Source organism: Carcharhinus amblyrhynchos, chromosome 30, assembly GCF_965287045.1.
Source record: "Carcharhinus amblyrhynchos chromosome 30, sCarAmb.v2.hapA, whole genome shotgun sequence".
Taxonomy (NCBI): Eukaryota; Metazoa; Chordata; class Chondrichthyes; order Carcharhiniformes; family Carcharhinidae; genus Carcharhinus; species Carcharhinus amblyrhynchos.
The window spans coordinates 20,568,845-20,587,113 of NC_137353.1; the positions used below are offsets into that span (position 1 = coordinate 20,568,845).

The window sequence follows — 18,269 nt, forward strand, 5'->3', positions numbered from 1 at the left end:
ACAATCAAAAACTGAAGCGGGAGAATCCATCAGAATTGTTCAATGTTGGTCTGAGGAATTGGATGATCTCCTACGGGGCTGCTTGGAGTCAGTGGACTGGGCAGTATTTAAAAACTCTGCGACCAGCCTGAATGGAGTATACCACTACAGTAACTGACTTCATCAGTAAGTGTGTAGAAAACTAAGTGCCAAAGAAGCAAATCCTTGTGTTCCCCAACCAGAAACGATGGATGAACAGGGATATCCACTACTTGCTGAAGTCCAGGTCTGAGGCGTTCAAGTCAGACTACACTGATCTATACAAGAAAGCCAGATGTGATCTAAGACCCATCAAAAAGATGCCAAAAGACGATGCTAGACCAAACTAGAATCTCAGGCTGACCACACCAACCCCCCGCCAACTATGGCGAGGTTGAAGGCATGTAAATTCACTGGCTCCAACGCACCCCTCCCTGATGAGCTCAATGCATTTTGTGCCCGTTTTCAGCAAGAGGTAAGCGAGATCATGACCTCCACCTTGGAAACCCTGAATGAACCTGTATCTGGGGTCACCATTGCAGATGTCAGAGCAGTTTTCTTGAAGGTCAACCCATGGAAAGCAACTGCAACATGCCCCTGTCTACATCAATGGGGATGAAGTAGAAAGGGTCAAGAGCTTTATGTTTTTAGGTGTCCAGATCACCAACTACCTGTCCTGGTCTCCCCATGCCAACACTATAGTTAAGAAAGCTCACCAATGCTTCTACTTTCTCGGAAGACTAAGGAAATTTGGCATGTCAGCTATGACTCTCACCAACTTTTACAGATGCACCACAGGAAGCATTCTTTCTGGTTGTATCACAGCTTGGTATGGCTCCTGCTCTGCCCAAGATCACAAAAAACTACAAAAGGTCGTGGATATAGCTTAATTCATCACGCAAACCAGCCTCCCATCCATTGACTCTGTCTACACTTCCTGGTGTCTTGGCAAAGCAGCCAGTATAATTAAGGACCCCATGCACATCGGATATTCTCTCTTCACCTTCTTTCTTCGGGAAAAAGATACAAAACTCTGAGGTCACCTACCAAGCAACTCAAGAACAGCTTCTTTTCTGCTGCTGTCAGATTTTTGAATGGACTTGCCTTGCACTAAGTCAATTGTTCTCTACACCCTAGCTATGACAGTAACACTACATTCTGCACTCTCTCGTTTCCTTCTCTACGAATGATACGCTTTGTCTGTATAGCGCGCAAGAAATAATACTTTTCACTGTATGTTAATACATGTGACAATAACAAATCAATTCTTCACCGACCATAATCTCACCCAGGCCCTATTCCCATAAACTCACATATTTACACTGCTAATCCCCCTGACACTAGGGTCAAATTAGCATGGTCAATCCACTTAACCCGTACATCTTTGAAATGTGGGAGGAAACCGGAGCAACCAGAGGAAACCGACGCAGACATGGGGAAAACATGTAAACTCCATACAGACAGTGACTCGAGGCCGGAATTGAACCCGGGTCCCTGGCGCTGTGAGGCAGCAGTGCTAACCACTGTACTGCCGAGCTGTAAAGTTAACATGCAACACCTTTCTGAGCTTACAAATAAAAGTTCACAACTTCAGTCCAATGTTTGCTATTTAGAAATCATTCACTTTAACACCTCTCTTTCAATATTAGACAAAAGGATTATTGTGTGAACGCGTTAAACATTTGTGGAGTTATCACCACAGGTAATTGCAAAGTTACAGTTTATAGATGAATGACTAATACTGTAATGAGCAGGTGTGTTTTACAGTAATTACCAGTCAGTCTTACCCCCTCAGTCACCTTGACCCCCATCTCATTCACTTTCTTGTGCTCGCCGCGAAGCCTGGAGAAAAGATGCCTCCTTGGTGGCAGAGTAGTTAGCACTGCTACCTCAAAGCGCCAGGGACCTGGGTTCAATTCCAGCCCTGGGACACTGTCTGCGTGGAGTTTGTACATTCTCCATGTGTCTGCATGGGTTTCCTCTGGATGCTCCGATTTCCTCCCACAGTCCAAAGATGTGCGTGTTAGGTGGATTGGCCATGTTAAATTGCCCCTTAGTGTCCCTAGATATGTAGGTTGGTGGGGTAAATATGTGGGAATTGAGCCTGGATAAGCTGCTCTGTGGGAGAGTTGGCTCGATAGCGTAAAGGAGGCCGTTCGGCCTGTCGGAATTCTATGATTCTAAGCGATGCTTCATTCAGTTATGTAAATGTGGAACACCGCATGCTCAAGGGGCTTGGAACAATTCTTTGGGATAATTTCTCTTTACAATTCTTTCTCCTGGAGCTTCCATCGCATCAGAATGATTCCTAGCCAGCATTCACATGGCATTTTTTTAAAAAATTGAGCAAACTAATCAACTTGTAGTTTTCAGAGAAAAAAATCCAAAATGAAGGCCCTGCTTTCTGTGGAGGAGTGGGTGCCAACAGCAAGCTGGGCCTAAAGCCAGGCTTGAGCAACTGATGGAGAGAAATCAATTGATAGGTCAGAAATCATTCTGAATTATCCACCCGTACAGCTCAGGTTGAATCATTGGGTCTCAGCTGTGACTCAGTGGGTAGCACCTCTTGACTTAGAAGGTCTTGAGTTCAAAATAAGTTGAGAGACTGGCACATTAATGTTTACGCTATGGTGTGGAGTTGCTGGCGTTGGACTGCGGTAGGCACAGTGAGTACTCTCACAACAGGCGAAGGAACAGCGCTCCGAAAGCTCGTGCTACCAAATGAACCTGTTGGAACTTAACCTGGTGTTGTGAGACTTCTTACTAAGTTTACGCCAATACTTCAGCCCAGTACAAAGGCAGTGCCACCACTGTGGGAGATATTGTCTTTCAACTGAAACGAGGCCCCATCTTCTTGCTCATGTGCAGTAAAAAGATAGCTATTTCAAAAGAAGAGGGGAATTGTTCTGGTGCCCTGGTGAGAGCGATCTTATGTATCTTTAGCTCTGTTTGCTTCAGTCTATGCAAAGACTTCATTTTAAGACAGTTCTGCTTATGCAATAACATTTAAATGCCAGACTGTAAGGGTTAACCAACACTGGTAACTTGACTACATTTTAAAACTCAGAAGGCATGCTGGGTTAGCTAAAAATTGACTGCATTCCTGAAGGGCACACATCAAGCAAAACAAATACTGCACCTGCAAGACTTGTTTTTTTTGTAAACAGAGACAGCGTGTGAAGGACATTTACAATAACAAGGTAAGGGCTGAGATATAGTTTGGATTTTGGTATGAGTTTGCAGTTTGTTTTCGAGATCAATTCAATGTGATCAGTACAGAGACTGGCTTCCTTACAAGTCTGTTTCCAAGTAAGAATAACTATGACACCTGGTCATAGTTATTCTTCAGCCAGCATCATTCATACTGATCGTTACCTCAGTGCTATTCACGCGATGTCGCTGTGCACACACTGGCCACTGATCTTTGGACACCTGTGTGAGGGGGAGGAGGACCTCCTCGGCTCCTGGGCTTGGTCAAGTTGGCCACTGATATGTCCAGTGGGTGGACAAGGGGGTCGCCTGTCCCGACTATTCCCGCTCTATCATATCGTCACTGCCATGTGTCTGGAAAGGGAGCACATGGTGTCCACGAATACAATCAAGGCCTTTGGTGCCCTCTGGGCACTGGGGTGTTTTGTCAATCCCTTTCATCACATTTAGTTTGTGAAGTTTTAAGTTTCCTCAGGGATTCTGTTTACTTTGATGCAGTGTCCTTTAAGGGGCTGCTTTTGAATGCATCTCAGCTTGTTGATTGTTTACTTGGTTACCCAAAAGCTGTTGTGTGTTTCTCTGTATTATAATAGCAATTATATTTCAAAATGTACAGACGCAAAAAAGATTAAAGGTATTTGGAGACTGAAAAATGTAAGTCCTCATCTATTTCTTGTAGCACGTCCTCCGGGGCACAACAAGGCCAGAACCCAGGGCATATCTTTCACAGTTGGGGCAACTCACTCTAAAGTAAGACTCCACCAAAACAGGGCTTTCAACAAGATTCTCTCTCTTTGCCGACAAATGATACAGATGGGGAGGAACAGAAGACAGAACTCATAACATTCAATCACAGAATTCTTCCACATGCCATCCCTCAATCTAGGATGCACCCAATGTTACCCACTCACTATGAGGCACTGCCACCTCAATATTCTCACAGGGAGGACATCTGTCAAGTGGCCAAATGCCCTGCAAACCACAACCCAGTGTATAATCGCCATGTTGGGGCATTTATCATTTAGCCTCTGAAAAGAAAATGGCCACTCTTCTATCTCACGCAAACTGAACAGTGGCCAGAATTCCAACACCCCCAACTGGACACCACGGCAAAACACAAAATCTACTATGAGAGTCAGGCATGCAATCTGCTCCTCACTTGCTTTTGTTGGTAGAAAATCGATTATTTTTGTGCCAAAATAAAAATACGCACAAGATTCCAGCCTCGGAGTGTGGCAACCGTGTACAGTTCTGGTCACCCTATTATAGATAGATGTTATTAAACTAGAAAGAGTGCAGGAAAGATTTACTAGGATGCTATCAGGACTTGATGGTTTGAGTTATAAGGAGAGACGGAATAGACTGGGACTCTTTTCCATGGAGCATAGGGGGCTGAGGGGTGATCTTATAGAGGTCTATAAAATAATGAGGCATGGATCACTTAGAGAGTCAACATCTTTTCCCAAAGTTAGAGGAGTCTAAAACTAGAGGGCATAGGTTTAAGGTGAGCGGGGAGAGGTACAAGTGTCCAGAGGGGCAATTTTTATTTTTTTTTTCCACGCAGAGGGTGGTGAATGTCCGGAACAAGCTGCCAGAGGCAGTAGTAGACGCGGATACAATTTTGACTTTTAGAAAGCATTCAGACAGTTACACAGGTAGGATGGGTGTAGTGTGATATGGGCTAAACGTAGGCAATTGGGACTAGCTTAGTGATTAAAAAAGGGTGGCATGGACAAGTTGGGCCAAAGGGCCTGTTTCCATGCTGTAAACCTCTATGACTAGGGGATTTCACAGTAACTTCATTGCAGTGTTAATGTAAGCCTACTTGTGACACTAATAAATAAACCTTTCTGCCAGGGAGAAGGTAAAAGCCTTGCCCACCTGACTCCTTTATAACCATTTTGTTTTGCCTCACTTACCCACACTTGCTGCCTCCCTAGACCTTCCGTCATAGGCCTGTCAAACTTGTCTTTTTCCCTTGCAGGTGCTGACAGACCAACCACTTCTTAAAGTTTTTATTCTCGCTGCTTTCCTGGGGTTTGGCATCACCGATCTCTCTCAATCACTTCAAGCCCCTCTTAATTCAGCGGGCACCTTTTCTGGCCAATATCAAGTTAAATAATACGATGATCCAAGCATCCACAATCCACACAGCAGCTACTGGAATAGATCACATACTCCTTTCTTTTAATACAGAAGGGCCTGAATAAGCATTGGAACATAGGTCACAAACCAGTAACTGATTTACTCTTACAAAAAAAAATCACAGAATCCCTACAGCACAGGAGAGGTCATTCGGCCCATTAAGTCTGCACTAGCTCTCTGACAGCATACCATACACAGACCCTCTCCCCTATTTTATCCCTGTAATTCCAGACGTTTACAAGGACTAATCCCACTTAACCTACACATTTTAGGACACTAAGGGGCGATTTAACATGGCCAATCCACCTAACCTGCATATTCTTTTTCTTAGGTTTACAGCATGGAAACAGGCCTTTCAGCCCAACTTGTCCATGCTGCCTTTTTCCCTTAAACCCCTAAGCTAGTCCCAATTGCCCGCATTTGGCTCATAGCCCTCTATTACCATCTTATCCATATAACTGTCTAAACGATGTTTAAAAGACAAAATTGTACCTGGCCCTTCTGCCACCTTGTTACAGACACCACTGTGTGTGTGAAAAAATTGCCCCTCTGGGCACTTTTGTATCTCTCCCCTCTCACCTTAAATCTATGCCCTCTAGTTTTAGACTTCCCTACCTTTGGGAAAAGATACTGACTATCTAGCTGATCTTTGCCCCTCATTATTTTATAGACGTCTATAAGATCACCCCTCAGCCTTCTCCAGAGAACAGTCCCAGTCTATCCAGCTTCTCCACATAACTCAAACCATCAAGTCCCAGTAGCATCCTAGTAAATCTTTTCTGCACTCTTTCGAGTTTAATAACATCCTTTCTATAATAGGGTAACCAGAACTGTTCACAGTATTCCAAGTATGACCATACCAATTTCTTGTACAACTTCAACAAGACTTCCCAACTCCTATATTCAATGTTTTGAGCAATGAAACCAAGAATGCTGAATGCCTTCTTCACCACTCTGTCCACCCGTGACTCCACATTCAAGAAATTATGAACATGTACCCCTAAATCTCTTTGTTCTGTAACTCTCCCCAACGCCCTACCATTAACTGTGTAAGTCCTGCCCTGGTTCAATCTACCAAAATGCATCACCTCGCATTTATCTAACTCAAACTCCATCTGCCATTTGTCAGCCCACTGACTGCAATCCAAGATAACTTTCTTCACTGTCCACTCTGCCACCAATCTTGGTGACATCTGCAAACTTACTAACCATGCCTCCTATATTCTCATCCAAATCATTAATATAAACGACAAATAGCCGTGGACCCAGCACTGATCCCTGAGGCACACATCTTTGGACTGCGAGATGAAACTGGAGCACCTGGAGAAAATCCAAGCAGACATGGGGAGAATGTGCAAACTCCATACAGACGGTGGCCCAAGGCTGGAATTGAAACTGGGTTCCTGGAGCTGCGAGGCAGCACTGCTAACCATTGTGTCATTATGCCATCCCATGCATGAAAAATGTGTGAAGTAGTCTTCATATTGCTGAAAAAGGCATTTTGTCAAAGCTTTTCATTTCACACTCATCAGGTCACTTTTCAAATATACCAATGTCAGGGAAACAACTTAGTGATAGCTCTTGAGGCTAAAGCAATCAAAGGATATGGGAGAAAGGGGTGGAGGGGGTGAAAATCAGGATATTGAATCTGATGATCAGCCAGGATCAAAATGAATGTTGGAGCAGACTCAAAGGGCTGAATGGTCTACTTCTGCTTCTAGTTTCTATGTTTCCATGTTGCTGTATGAGAATTATAAAGCATACAGTCTAAAGTTGCTGTTTCCCCTGACAGTGGTAACTGGTGAGTCAGTTAGCTCAGCTGGCTGGATGGCTAGTTCGTGATGCAGGGTACCACCAAGAGTACGGGTTCAATTCCCATACTGGCTGAAGATATTCATGAAGGTCCTGCCTTCTCAATCTTGCCCCTTGCCTGAGGTGTGGTGACCCTCAGGTTAAATCACCATTAGTTCTCCCCCTCACAGCAGCCGCTGGTCATCTGGGACAATGGCGACTTTACTGATTTACTAGCAAATGACTATTTGACCTGACGTAATTTAACATCAAGAAAACATTCGCTTAACGTTTTTGAAGCTAAACTGCTCCAGCTTTACAATAACAGCAGGTCTTCACAGCTTGTTGTAAAATTCACATGACTGTGTGACTAAGAGAATTCATGCCCCCCCACACTTCGCCCCCTTTAACTCTGAGATGATGCATCTTCCCACAAATGACAGTGGACTCCAGCCAAGAAACCCAAGAAAGGTTGTCAGTCACACACTTTATATAACTTAACATGAATTTAGCAGACCCCTAAATGTCTAGGTGGCTATGTCACCCCCTCCTGCTGCACCAGTGGAATCATGGACACCTTAGATACAAACATAAGAAATGAGTAGTGGGCCATTCGGCCCCTTGAGCTTTCTCTACCGTTTGATAAGATCGTGGCTGATCTGCTTGTGTTTCAGGTTCTACATCCCCATCTAACCCCTGCCCTCCCTCCGAGAACCATTAAGACCCTTGCTGAACAAGAATCTATCGACCTCTGCCTTAAATGACTCCACCTCCACCACTGACGCAGAGACTTCCAAAGTCACACTTCCTCAGAGGAAAAAACATAGGAACACAGGAATTAGGAGCACAAGTAGGCAAATTCAGCCCTTCAAGCCTGCTCCGCCATTCAATCAGAACATGGCTGATCTCTTCCTGATCTCAAATCTACCTACCTGCCTGTCCCCCATATCCCTTTAACCCATTTTTAAACTCATTTTTTAAAATCAGAAATATATCTATCGCCTTCTTGAAATCTTTCAATGATACAATCTCCATCGTCTAAGGGGCAGCGAGTTCTACAAATTCACCACCCTCTGCGAGAAGTAGTTCTTCTCATCTCAGTTTTAAATCTACCGCCTCTCAACCCGTACCTGTGACCTCTTGCTCTAGGTTGCCCCACAAGCGGAAACATTTGGTCTATATTTACTTTATCAATTCCTTTTAGTATTTTGTATACCTCGATCAGATCCCTTTATCCTTCTATACTCCAGCGAGTATAAGCCCAAACCGTTTAATGTCTCCTCATACATCAAACCTTTCATCCCCAGAAACTTCTCATCATCTCTGTCTTATAAGGGCAATGTCTAATTTTTAAAACTATGCCTCCCCCCCCTCGCTAGTTCTAGACTCACCCACTAGAGGGAAATCCTTTCGACTTCCAATATACTCCAGTCAAGTCATCTCTCACTTTTCTAAACAAGCCAAGCCTAACCTTTCCTCATAAGACAACCCACTCATTCAGATAGTAAACTTCCTCTGAACCGCCTCCAATGCCTTTACATTCTTCCTTAAATAAAGAAATTAAAACTGCACCCAATATTCAAGATGTGGTCTCACCACTGTCCTGTGTAACCGAAGCATAACACCCTAACATTTATGTTCAATTCCTCTTGCAATAATGGAAGGCAGTTCATTAGCCTTCTGAATTACTTGCTGTACCTGCATACTAACTTTGTGACTCATGCACTATAAACACCTAAACAAAGTTTATTTATCACAAGTAGGCTTACATTCAGCATGGGCTCGTTGGGCCGAAGGGCCTGTTTCCCGTGCTGTGTTGTTCTTTATTCACACTGCAATGAAGTTACTGTAAAAATCCCCTAGTCGCCACACTCCGGCGCCTGATTGGGCACACTGAGGGGGAATTTAGCATGGCCAATTCACCCAACCCGCACATCTTTGGACCACGGGAGGAAACTGGAGCATTCGGAGGAAACCCACACAGACACAGGGAGAACATGCAGACTCCACACTGACAGGGGCCCAAGGCAGGAATTGAACCAGAGTCACTGGCGCTGTGAGGCAGCAGTGCTAACCACTGTGCCACCCTCTGCACCTCAGCATTCTGCAGTCATTCTCATTTAATGCTCTTTTTTATTCTTCTTTCTAAAGTGGACAACTTCACACTTTCCCACATCACCTGCCAGATTTTTGCCCACTCACTCAACCTATCTATATCCAACTGCAACCTCCTTATGATTGACAGGTGTCCCTCACATTGGTGCCAACTGCGACTAACTTTGAGTCAGACCTGCCCTTTTTGCCTTCCTTGTTGGTTTAAAATCCAATTCATCACCAACTTTTTTCAATCCTGACAAAAAAAATCATCAACTTGAAGAGGTTAACTCCCTTTCTTTCTCCACAGATACTGTCAGGCCTGCTGAGTGTTTCCAGGATTTTAAGAACATAAGAACATAAGAAATAGGAGCAGGAGTAGGCCATCTAGCCCTTCGAGCCTGCCCCGCCATTCAATAAGATCATGGCTGATCTGTTGTGGCTCAGTTCCACTTTCCCGCCCTCTCCCCATAACCCTTAATCCCCTCTCTTATCAAGAACCCATCAACCCGCTTCTTAAAAATATTTAGCGAGGCAGCCTCCACCACTTCAACGGGCAGAGAATTCCAGAGATTCACCACCCTTTGAGTGAAAAAGTTCCTCCTCAACTCCGTTCTAAACTGCCTCCCCTTTATCTTGAGGCTGTGCCCCCTAGTCCTACTGTCTTTTTTGAGCGGGAAGAGTCTCTCCACCTCTATCCTATCCATCCCATTCATTATCTTATACAGATTTCCAGCATCTGCAATATTTTACATTTGTGTTTTTTTAATATATTCTCTGACAGCAATGCCATGAAATCAAATCATGCTGGAACTCTGGATTTATAATGGGGGATGGAGGAATTTGTGCTTTATCCACGTATGTTGAATTGGAAGAAAAAACAGAAGTCCCTTTTTGTTTACTTGGCTCACTGGGTTTATTCCACACATGGTGACATGCGTACGGGAAAGGTTGGCTCATTAACTGAAGGTGCCAAGATTTGGATGTCGTCAGACAAACGATAAATGTTTGCAGCCAATTCCAGGCAGGTGGTAGCAAAGAAACAAGCCCGTGGAAATTTAATCAAAGCTAAACTTTTCCCTCAAGACTCAATCTCTTTAATCTGGTTGGAACCAAGGATATGATTTACCAACAACGTGGCAATGCTAACATCTTCTCAGTATTGCAGCACCTGTTCACATAAGTTTGAATTGTTAGAGTTTTTGGAGGGAGGGGGTGGAGGGGGAGGGAGTGGAGACACACATTCCCCTCGGCTCAGCTGCCCAGAGTCTCCACTAGTTACTTTTATAGTGCTTAGACAGAGATGTACAGCATGGAAACAGGCCCTTCGGCCCAACCCATCAATACCAACTAGGTTTCCTAAACTGAAGTAGCTGACGACACCAAAGTTGGAGGAGTTGTAGACAGTGAGAATGGATGTTACAGTTTGCAGAGGGACATAGATAAGCTGCAGAGCTGGGCCGAGAGGTGGCAGATGGAGTTTAATACGGAAAAGTGTGAGGTGATTCACTTTGGTAAGAGTAACAGGAGTACAGAATATAGGGCTAACGGAAGGACTGTTAGTAGTGTTGACGAGCAGAGAGATCTCGGGGTACATGTGCATAGCTCCCTGAAAGTTGGCACCCAGGTTGAGAAGGTTGTTAAGAAGGCGTACGGTGTGTCAGCTTTTATTGGTAGAGGGATTGAATTTCGGAGCCGTGAGGTCATGTTACAACTGTACAAAACTCTGGTGCAGCCGCACTTGGAGTATTGCGTACAGTTCTGGTTGCCGCATTATAAGAAAGATGTGGAGGCATTGGAAAGAGTGCAGAGGAGGTTTATCAGGATGTTGCCTGGTATGGTGGGAAGGTCTTATGAGGAAAGGCTGAGGGACTTGAGGTTATTTTCATTAGAGAGAAGGAGGTTACGAGGTGACCTAATTGAGGCATACAAGATAATCAAAGGATTGGATAGGGTAGACAGTGAGAGCCTTTTACCTCGGATGGTGATGGCTAACACAAGGGAACATAGCTTTAAATTAAGGGGTGGTGATTATAGGACGGATGTCAGAGGTAGGTTCTTTACTCAGAGGGTAGTAAGGTCGTGGAATGCCCTGCCTGCAGCAGTTGTGGACTCGCCAACTTTAAGGGCGTTCAAATGGTCAGTGGATAGGCATATGAATAACATTGGAATAATTTAGGTTAGAGGGTCATTAGATTGGTTCCACTGGTCAGCACAACATTGAGGGCCGAAGGGCCTGTACTGCGCTGTAATGTTCTACGGTCTATGAAGTAGTCCCATTTGCCTGCCTTTGAGCCCACCTCTACCACCTCCTCTGGCAGCTCATTTCATTTATATACCACCCTGTGTATGAAATAGTTGCCCCTCAAGTTCCTCTTAAATCTTTCCCCTTTCACCTTAAACCTATGCTGTCTAGTTTTGGATTCCCCTATCCTGGGGAAAAGACTTGGCTATTCACCTTATCTATGTCCCTCATGATTTTATAAACTTCATTAAGGTCACCCCTCATCCTCCTACACTCCAGGGAAAAAATGTCCCAGCCTATCCAGCCTCTCCTTATAATTCAAACCTTCCAGTTCCAGTAACATCCCTGTAAATCTTTTTTGCACCCTTTCCAGTTTAATTACATCCTTCCTGTGGGAGAGCTACTAGAATTGTACACAGTGCTCCAAATGTGACTACTGTATGGTTGTAACAATGTCCCAACTCCTGTACTCAAGTTCTGTGACTAACGAAGGCAAGTGTGCCAAACACCTTCTCTGCCAACCTGTCTACCTGCGACGCCACTTTCAAGGAACGGTGTACCTGCACCCCTCAGTCTCTCCTGACAACACTCCCCAGGATTCTACCATTAACTGTGCAAGCCCTGCCCTGGTTTGTCTTACCAAAATACAACACCTTGTTTTTAAATATTTTAAACCTGAACTTCTTCCACGTCCAGTGCACTTTATTACATGCTGGATTTAACGATGAGCTTGTTTCCTCTGGGACTCTCATGCAGCCCCACTCCCTCACATTGACTCCACACCTACATTTTACACTTCCAGTAACACAGAAATTGCAGTGACAACAGAACCAATGAGAGATCTTCAAAGTTCAGATCTTTGCACAAACTGAGAGAACCTTCCCCACCCCCAAAAATCAGTCTAACAAAGGACCGGCACTGTCACCATCAAAATAATCTGAACCAACTGCACTGCCAAACAAGTTCCCTTATCCAAAATAAAACCTAATCTGTCCTCTCGTCGGAGTTTCGGCTAACAAGGATCGTTGAACTGGCTAGATTGACAGCTTTCATTAGCTCTGAATAACTTCGCAACGCGTACAACAATACCCCAGGGAAAAGTGTCTTTCAACTGCTGCCATGATTCAGGCCCTTCCGCCTAAGGGTTCGAATACAACTGAGTATACAGCCAGCTAGCTCCTCATGGTGACACCAGCAGGGGACGGGGCAAAGGAAAGGGGGCTCAGATTGAACTGTTACAGCTAGCTGTTTGATCACGCATGTTTAGATTTAGATTTGCTTAACACTTGTTGTTTTTTGGGGGACGGAAGCAGGGTGGGAAAGCTTTTTTTCCCATAACTTCTGGCAGTACAGGACAATTATCCCAGGAATGTAAACATACAAAATTAGCAGTGTATACAATACCCACCCACGCCCCCCCCCCACCAAAAAAAGTAAAGGAGGTAATGACTGTGCAAAAAAGACATTTTTAAACTTAAGGGGCTGAATCAAATCCCTTGGCTCTGTAGGATTTTAAACAGTTAGCATACTCCAAAATGTTACAATCACCGGATGGCTCTTAACCCCGCCCTCCGGTTTATTCTAGCTGTGGCTGAGTGTGCTTGCAACAAACTCCTCTTGGAAAACAGTTTCTTGGGGCAGACCCACCTTGTAACTGCGCCGAGACGGATTCCTGCTGCTGCTTGTATTTCTGGGCCAGCAACTCGGCGTTCCTCAGGCTCTCCTTCAGGTGGGTGTAGGTGTAAAACCCGAAGCCGAAACAAAGTACAACTAGGACACAGAATGCCGTCTGGAGCAGTCCCTTTTGCCTCCTGGAACACATCCCATTTCCCATGATGGAAGAAACTCAGCGTCCCCCCCTCCCACCCCCTTTATCGCTCTATGCAGCCACCATTGGTGTGGTGGGCATCAGTAATTGGGGGTTCCCCTTCGCCCTCCCCTCCAAGCTGGATTGAGGGTAAACAAGCGTGGGTCCACAAAGTGAATGTAGCAGAAGGCAGCCCCGGGATACATTCACTCGCTACATTTCGGAAGTAGCCAAATTGACACGGAAACCGACCAATGCGGCACGCCGCTTCTCATGTTGCGCGCAGCCCTCAGCCAACCAGCTCTGGGGTCTGGATGTAGATTACACCAGGCCTATTCCCGCCCCTTCTCTCATTTCCCTGGGTGTTCCGTGCAGGTAAAGCAGGGTTTTACACTGTGTTTAACATCAACACACACTGTCCATTTCCCACATAGCCTATCCAGCTCACATTGAAACTTTCGATTCTGGTCTAGTCAGCGCCCGGGAAGACCGCACATGCATTCCTGAACGGTCTTAACCTTTGTAAAAGGTTCCCCCCGCCCTCCCCCCCGTTTATACCTGCTTCCCATGGCATAACATCATTTGTGTGGGAATGCATCGATGGATTGCGATTGCAGACACAGGAAATATCGGAGAGTGGGTCAGCACTCAGGGTCAGAGGGCTGAGTTATACAGGAGCAGAATTAGGCCATTTGGCCCGTCGAAATTGCTGTGCCATTCAATCATGGCTAATATGTTTCTCAACCTTTTTTTAGTTCATTCATGGGTGTGGGTGTCACTGGGTGGGCCAGCATTTATTGCCCATCCCATGAGGGCATTTAAGAATCAACCATTTTGCTTTGGCTTTTGAGTCACATGTAGACCAGATCGGGTAAGGATGGCAAATTTCCTTCCCTAAAGCGCATTGGTGAACCAGATGGGTTTGTCCAACAATTGACAATAGTTTCATGGTCATTGTTAGATATTTTAATTCCAGATTTTTTTGAATTCAATTGATTTCATCATCTGCTGTGGCAGGATTCGAAGTCATGATGTGGAGATGCCAGCGTTGGACTGGGGTAAACACAGCAAGAAGTCTCATGACACCAGATTAAAGTCCAACCAATTTATTTGATAGTAAACTTACAAGCTTTCGGGATTTGCCCCTTCATTAGGTGAATGGGGTTGGCCTTTAACCTGGTGTTGTGAGACTTCTTGCTGCGGGATTTGAACCTAGGGCTGCAGAACATTAGCTAAGTTTCTGGATTGATGGTCAGGCGATAATACCACTAGGCCATCATTTCCCTATTGTTGTGCCTTTTCCCCATAATCTTTGATCCCTTTACCAATCAAGAATCTAACTCTGTCTTAAATACACTCAGTGATCTGTCCTCCCCAAACTTCTGCAGCAATTAATTCCACAGATTCACCACCCTCTGGCTGAAGAAATTCCTCATCTCGGTTCTAAAGGGCCTTTACTCTGAGCCTATGCCCTTGGATCCTAGTCTCTGCTACTAAAGGGAATATCTTCCCCATATCCACTTTATCCAGGCCTTTCAATATTCTGTAAGTTTCAATAAGAGCCCCCCTCATCCTTCAAAACTCCATCGAGTATAGACCCAGAGTCCTCATACGTCAAGCTCCTGTGATGGAAAATGGAATTAGAATAAATAAGCGTTTCATGGTTGGCACTGACATGATGGGCAAAGTTCCTATGATGGATAATAGAATTGTTGATTTTACGTTCTTCAAAACAGAAGCCTGAGAGGAATCCCCAAGAAGAAAAACATGAATTTACACGGCGCCTTTCATGACCACCGAATGCCTCAAAGCGCTTTACACCCAATGAAGTACTTTTTGAAGTGTTGTAATGTATGAAACGTGACAGCTAATTTGCACATAGCAAGGACCTAAATAAAAAACAACATGATCACGATCAGATAATCTGTTTGTGTGTAGTTGATTGCTGATGAATATTTGCCAAGACAATTGGAATAACTCTCAGCTGCTCATCTTCAGATAGTGCCGTAGGATCTTTTAACGAAAGAACATAAGAACTAAGAGCAGCAGGCTGCCATCTGGCCCCTCAAGCCTGCTCTGCCATTCAATAAGATCATGGCTGATCTTTCAGTGGACTTAGCTCCATTTACCCATCCACTCATCAGAACCCTTAATTCCTTTACTGTTCAAAAATTTATCTATCCTAGCTTTAAAAACATTCAATGAGGTAGCCTCAACTGCTTCACTGGGCAGGGAATTCCACAGACTGACAACCCTTTGGGTGAAGACGTTCTTTCTCAACTCAGTCCTAAATCTGCTTCTCCTTATTTTGAGGCTATGTCCCCAGTTGTAGTTTCATCTGCCAGTGGAAACAACTTCCCTGTTTCTATCTTATCTATTCCCTTCATAATCTTATATGTTTCTATAAGATCTCCCCTCATTCTTCTGAATTCCAATGAGTACAGCCCCAGTCTACTCAGTCTCTCCTCTAAGCCAACCCTCTCACTCTGGAATCAACCTAGTGAATCTCCTCTGCAACCCCTCCAATGCCAGTATATCCTTTTTCAAGTAAGGAGACCAAAACTGTACACAGTACTGCAGGTGTGGCCTCACCAGCACCTTATACAGCTGTAATATAACATCGCTGCTTTTAAACTCTATCTTTCTAGCAATGAAGGACAAAATTCCATTTGCCTTCTTAATTACCTGCTGTCCCTGCAAACCAATTCCTTGAGATTCCTGCACAAGGACACCTAGGTGTCTCTACACAGCAGCATGCTGCAATTTTTTACTATTTAAATAATAGTCCATTTTGCTATTATTCCTAGATGACCTCACATTTACCAACATTGTACTCCATCTATCAGACCTTTGCCCACTCACTTAGACTATCTATATCCCTTTGCAGACTTTCAGCATCCTCTGCACACTTTGCCATCCATCTTAGTGTTATCTGCGAATTTTGACACACTACACTTGGTCCACAGCTCCAAATCATCTTTTCCACCCATCCAAGCAGCTAGCAGGTCTCAGTTAGGAACATAGATCATCAGGTTAACCCTTTAGGTAGCAGTCCCAACAGAACATTGGCCCCAACGAACTACTGGGGTATTAGCCTTGATTATTGTGCTCAAGTCCAGAAGAAAGGCTTGAATCTCCACACTTGAGACTCAGGGACAAGAGACAGTTTTTACTTATGGGGGAGCAGAAGGTCAGGTGGGGAGAGGGTCCATGGGAGAAGGGTTGGTGGGGATGAGATGGGGGGGGGGGGGAAACGTGAGGTGGGGCGAGGGTTGCTGTGGAGATAGTGGGATATACAGAGTAAAAAATAATGAGTATGCAAAAAAAAAGTATCTCTTGAGAGATACCCTGCTATTGTATACAAGTAGAATTAGGATTTGGTTTGATCTCCTATGATTCAAGTTTTTTGACTTATAGGTAGCTTATGGATTTGTACTGTGCTGGAACAATCACTTTATTTTCTGCAGAGTTGCAGGATGTGTGATTCTCGTGTCTGTCAGTTTTTCGCAGCCACATTGTAAATGAAGAATGAGATGAGGGAATGATAATGATTAGTCACAGATTGGCCGACTGGAGGTTTTGTAGGAACTAAGTTCTGAGGGGGTGGTCTTGCTCAAAATAACTGTTGTTGGGACGTGATGAATCATCTCACACACTGTGTGACTAGACGCCTATAAGAACCTCACAAATTGTAGAGGGAATCAGGATGGAGTCACATCTCTACCCAGAGGGAAAATGTGATAATATTGTTTATTTCTTTGGAAAGACAGGTGCAAATACTAATGTTTCACAGAATCCCTACAGTGCAGAAGTAGGCCATTTGGCCCATTGAGTCTGCATTGACCACAATCCCACCCAGACCCTATTCCCGTAACCCCACACATTTACTCTGCTAATCTCCCTGACACTAGGGTCAATTTAGCATAGCCAATCCACCTAACCCACACATTTTTGGCACAAAATCCCACAGAAGTCAAAAAATGAGAACCTTGTTGGTGAGATCTCACTTTCAGATTTTTCCTGCAGCCCACCAATAGTGTAATGAGATCCCTATCATTTCAGTGGATTAACATATCAGAGGGCTTCCCCACCCTATCATTCCCCCTCTCCCTATTAGGAATTGCCCCGTTGTTGATGTGACGTCACATTGGCAAGGTTTACAAATGGGAACCAGGTGAACAGAGCCCACTGGAGACACACAGGTAAGTATAGCCTCCTGGTGGGGAGACAGACATGGCCAGGCTGCCCCTGGCACTGGGCCCCCTGGCAGTGGGGGCTTCAGTTGGGAACGTCCATGCAGGGGGAGGGGGTTCCCCTTGTTGTGGAGGGAGGTCTCTGTGTCCAAGGAATCCAAGTTGGGGGGGGTGAGATCTCTATAGGGGTTTTTTTTTAGGAGGGATATTTTTATTAAACATTGGGGTGTCCTGTATAAACAGTGCCCCGATCTCTGGAGAGCTGCACTGTCAACTCCTCCATATATTTTTAAACTGTGCTGGATAATATGGAGAAGGCGGCCAGCTGACAAGCTGCACACCGGTTTTCTCACCTGGTCCAGCACTTAAAAGTTTAAAATGTTTATTTGTTAGTTTCACAAGTAGGATTTGGCTCTGTGTGTACATCTCCGATACAAAGAACAACACAGCACGGGAAACAGGCCCTTCGGCCCAACAAGCCCGTGCTGTCATTTTATCATTATGAGTGCCCTCCTCTACCTATGACCTTTGACTATGCCTATTGATACTTAGTAACAGCGAGCAGGTAACCAATAGGTAGAAAAGCCTTCAGCCACTCAGTACCTGGCCAATTAGGTTCTGGCCTTAGATCACTGTCTGTGTGGAGTTTACACATTCTCCCCGTGTCTGCGTGGGTTTCCTCCAGGTGCTCCGGTTTCCTCCCACAGTCTAAAGATGTGCCGGTTAGGTAGATTGGCCATGACAAATTGACCCTAGTGTCAGGAGG

At 44.8% G+C, this 18,269-nt stretch overlaps 1 protein-coding gene across 2 annotated transcripts in view; it reads right to left on the reverse strand.

Moving 5' to 3' along the window:
* The window catches only part of LOC145360231 (uncharacterized), a 62,920-nt gene extending 49,568 nt beyond the window's left edge, over positions 1 to 13,352 (reverse strand). For both annotated transcript variants that reach the window (XM_080215286.1, XM_080215285.1), the window contains exon 1: positions 13,151 to 13,352. In XM_080215286.1, coding sequence (XP_080071412.1) covers positions 13,151 to 13,337 — 187 coding nt within the window. In that variant the 5' untranslated portion in view covers positions 13,338 to 13,352. The remainder of the gene's footprint in view (positions 1 to 13,150) is intronic.
* Between the last annotated feature and the right edge of the window lie 4,917 nt (positions 13,353 to 18,269).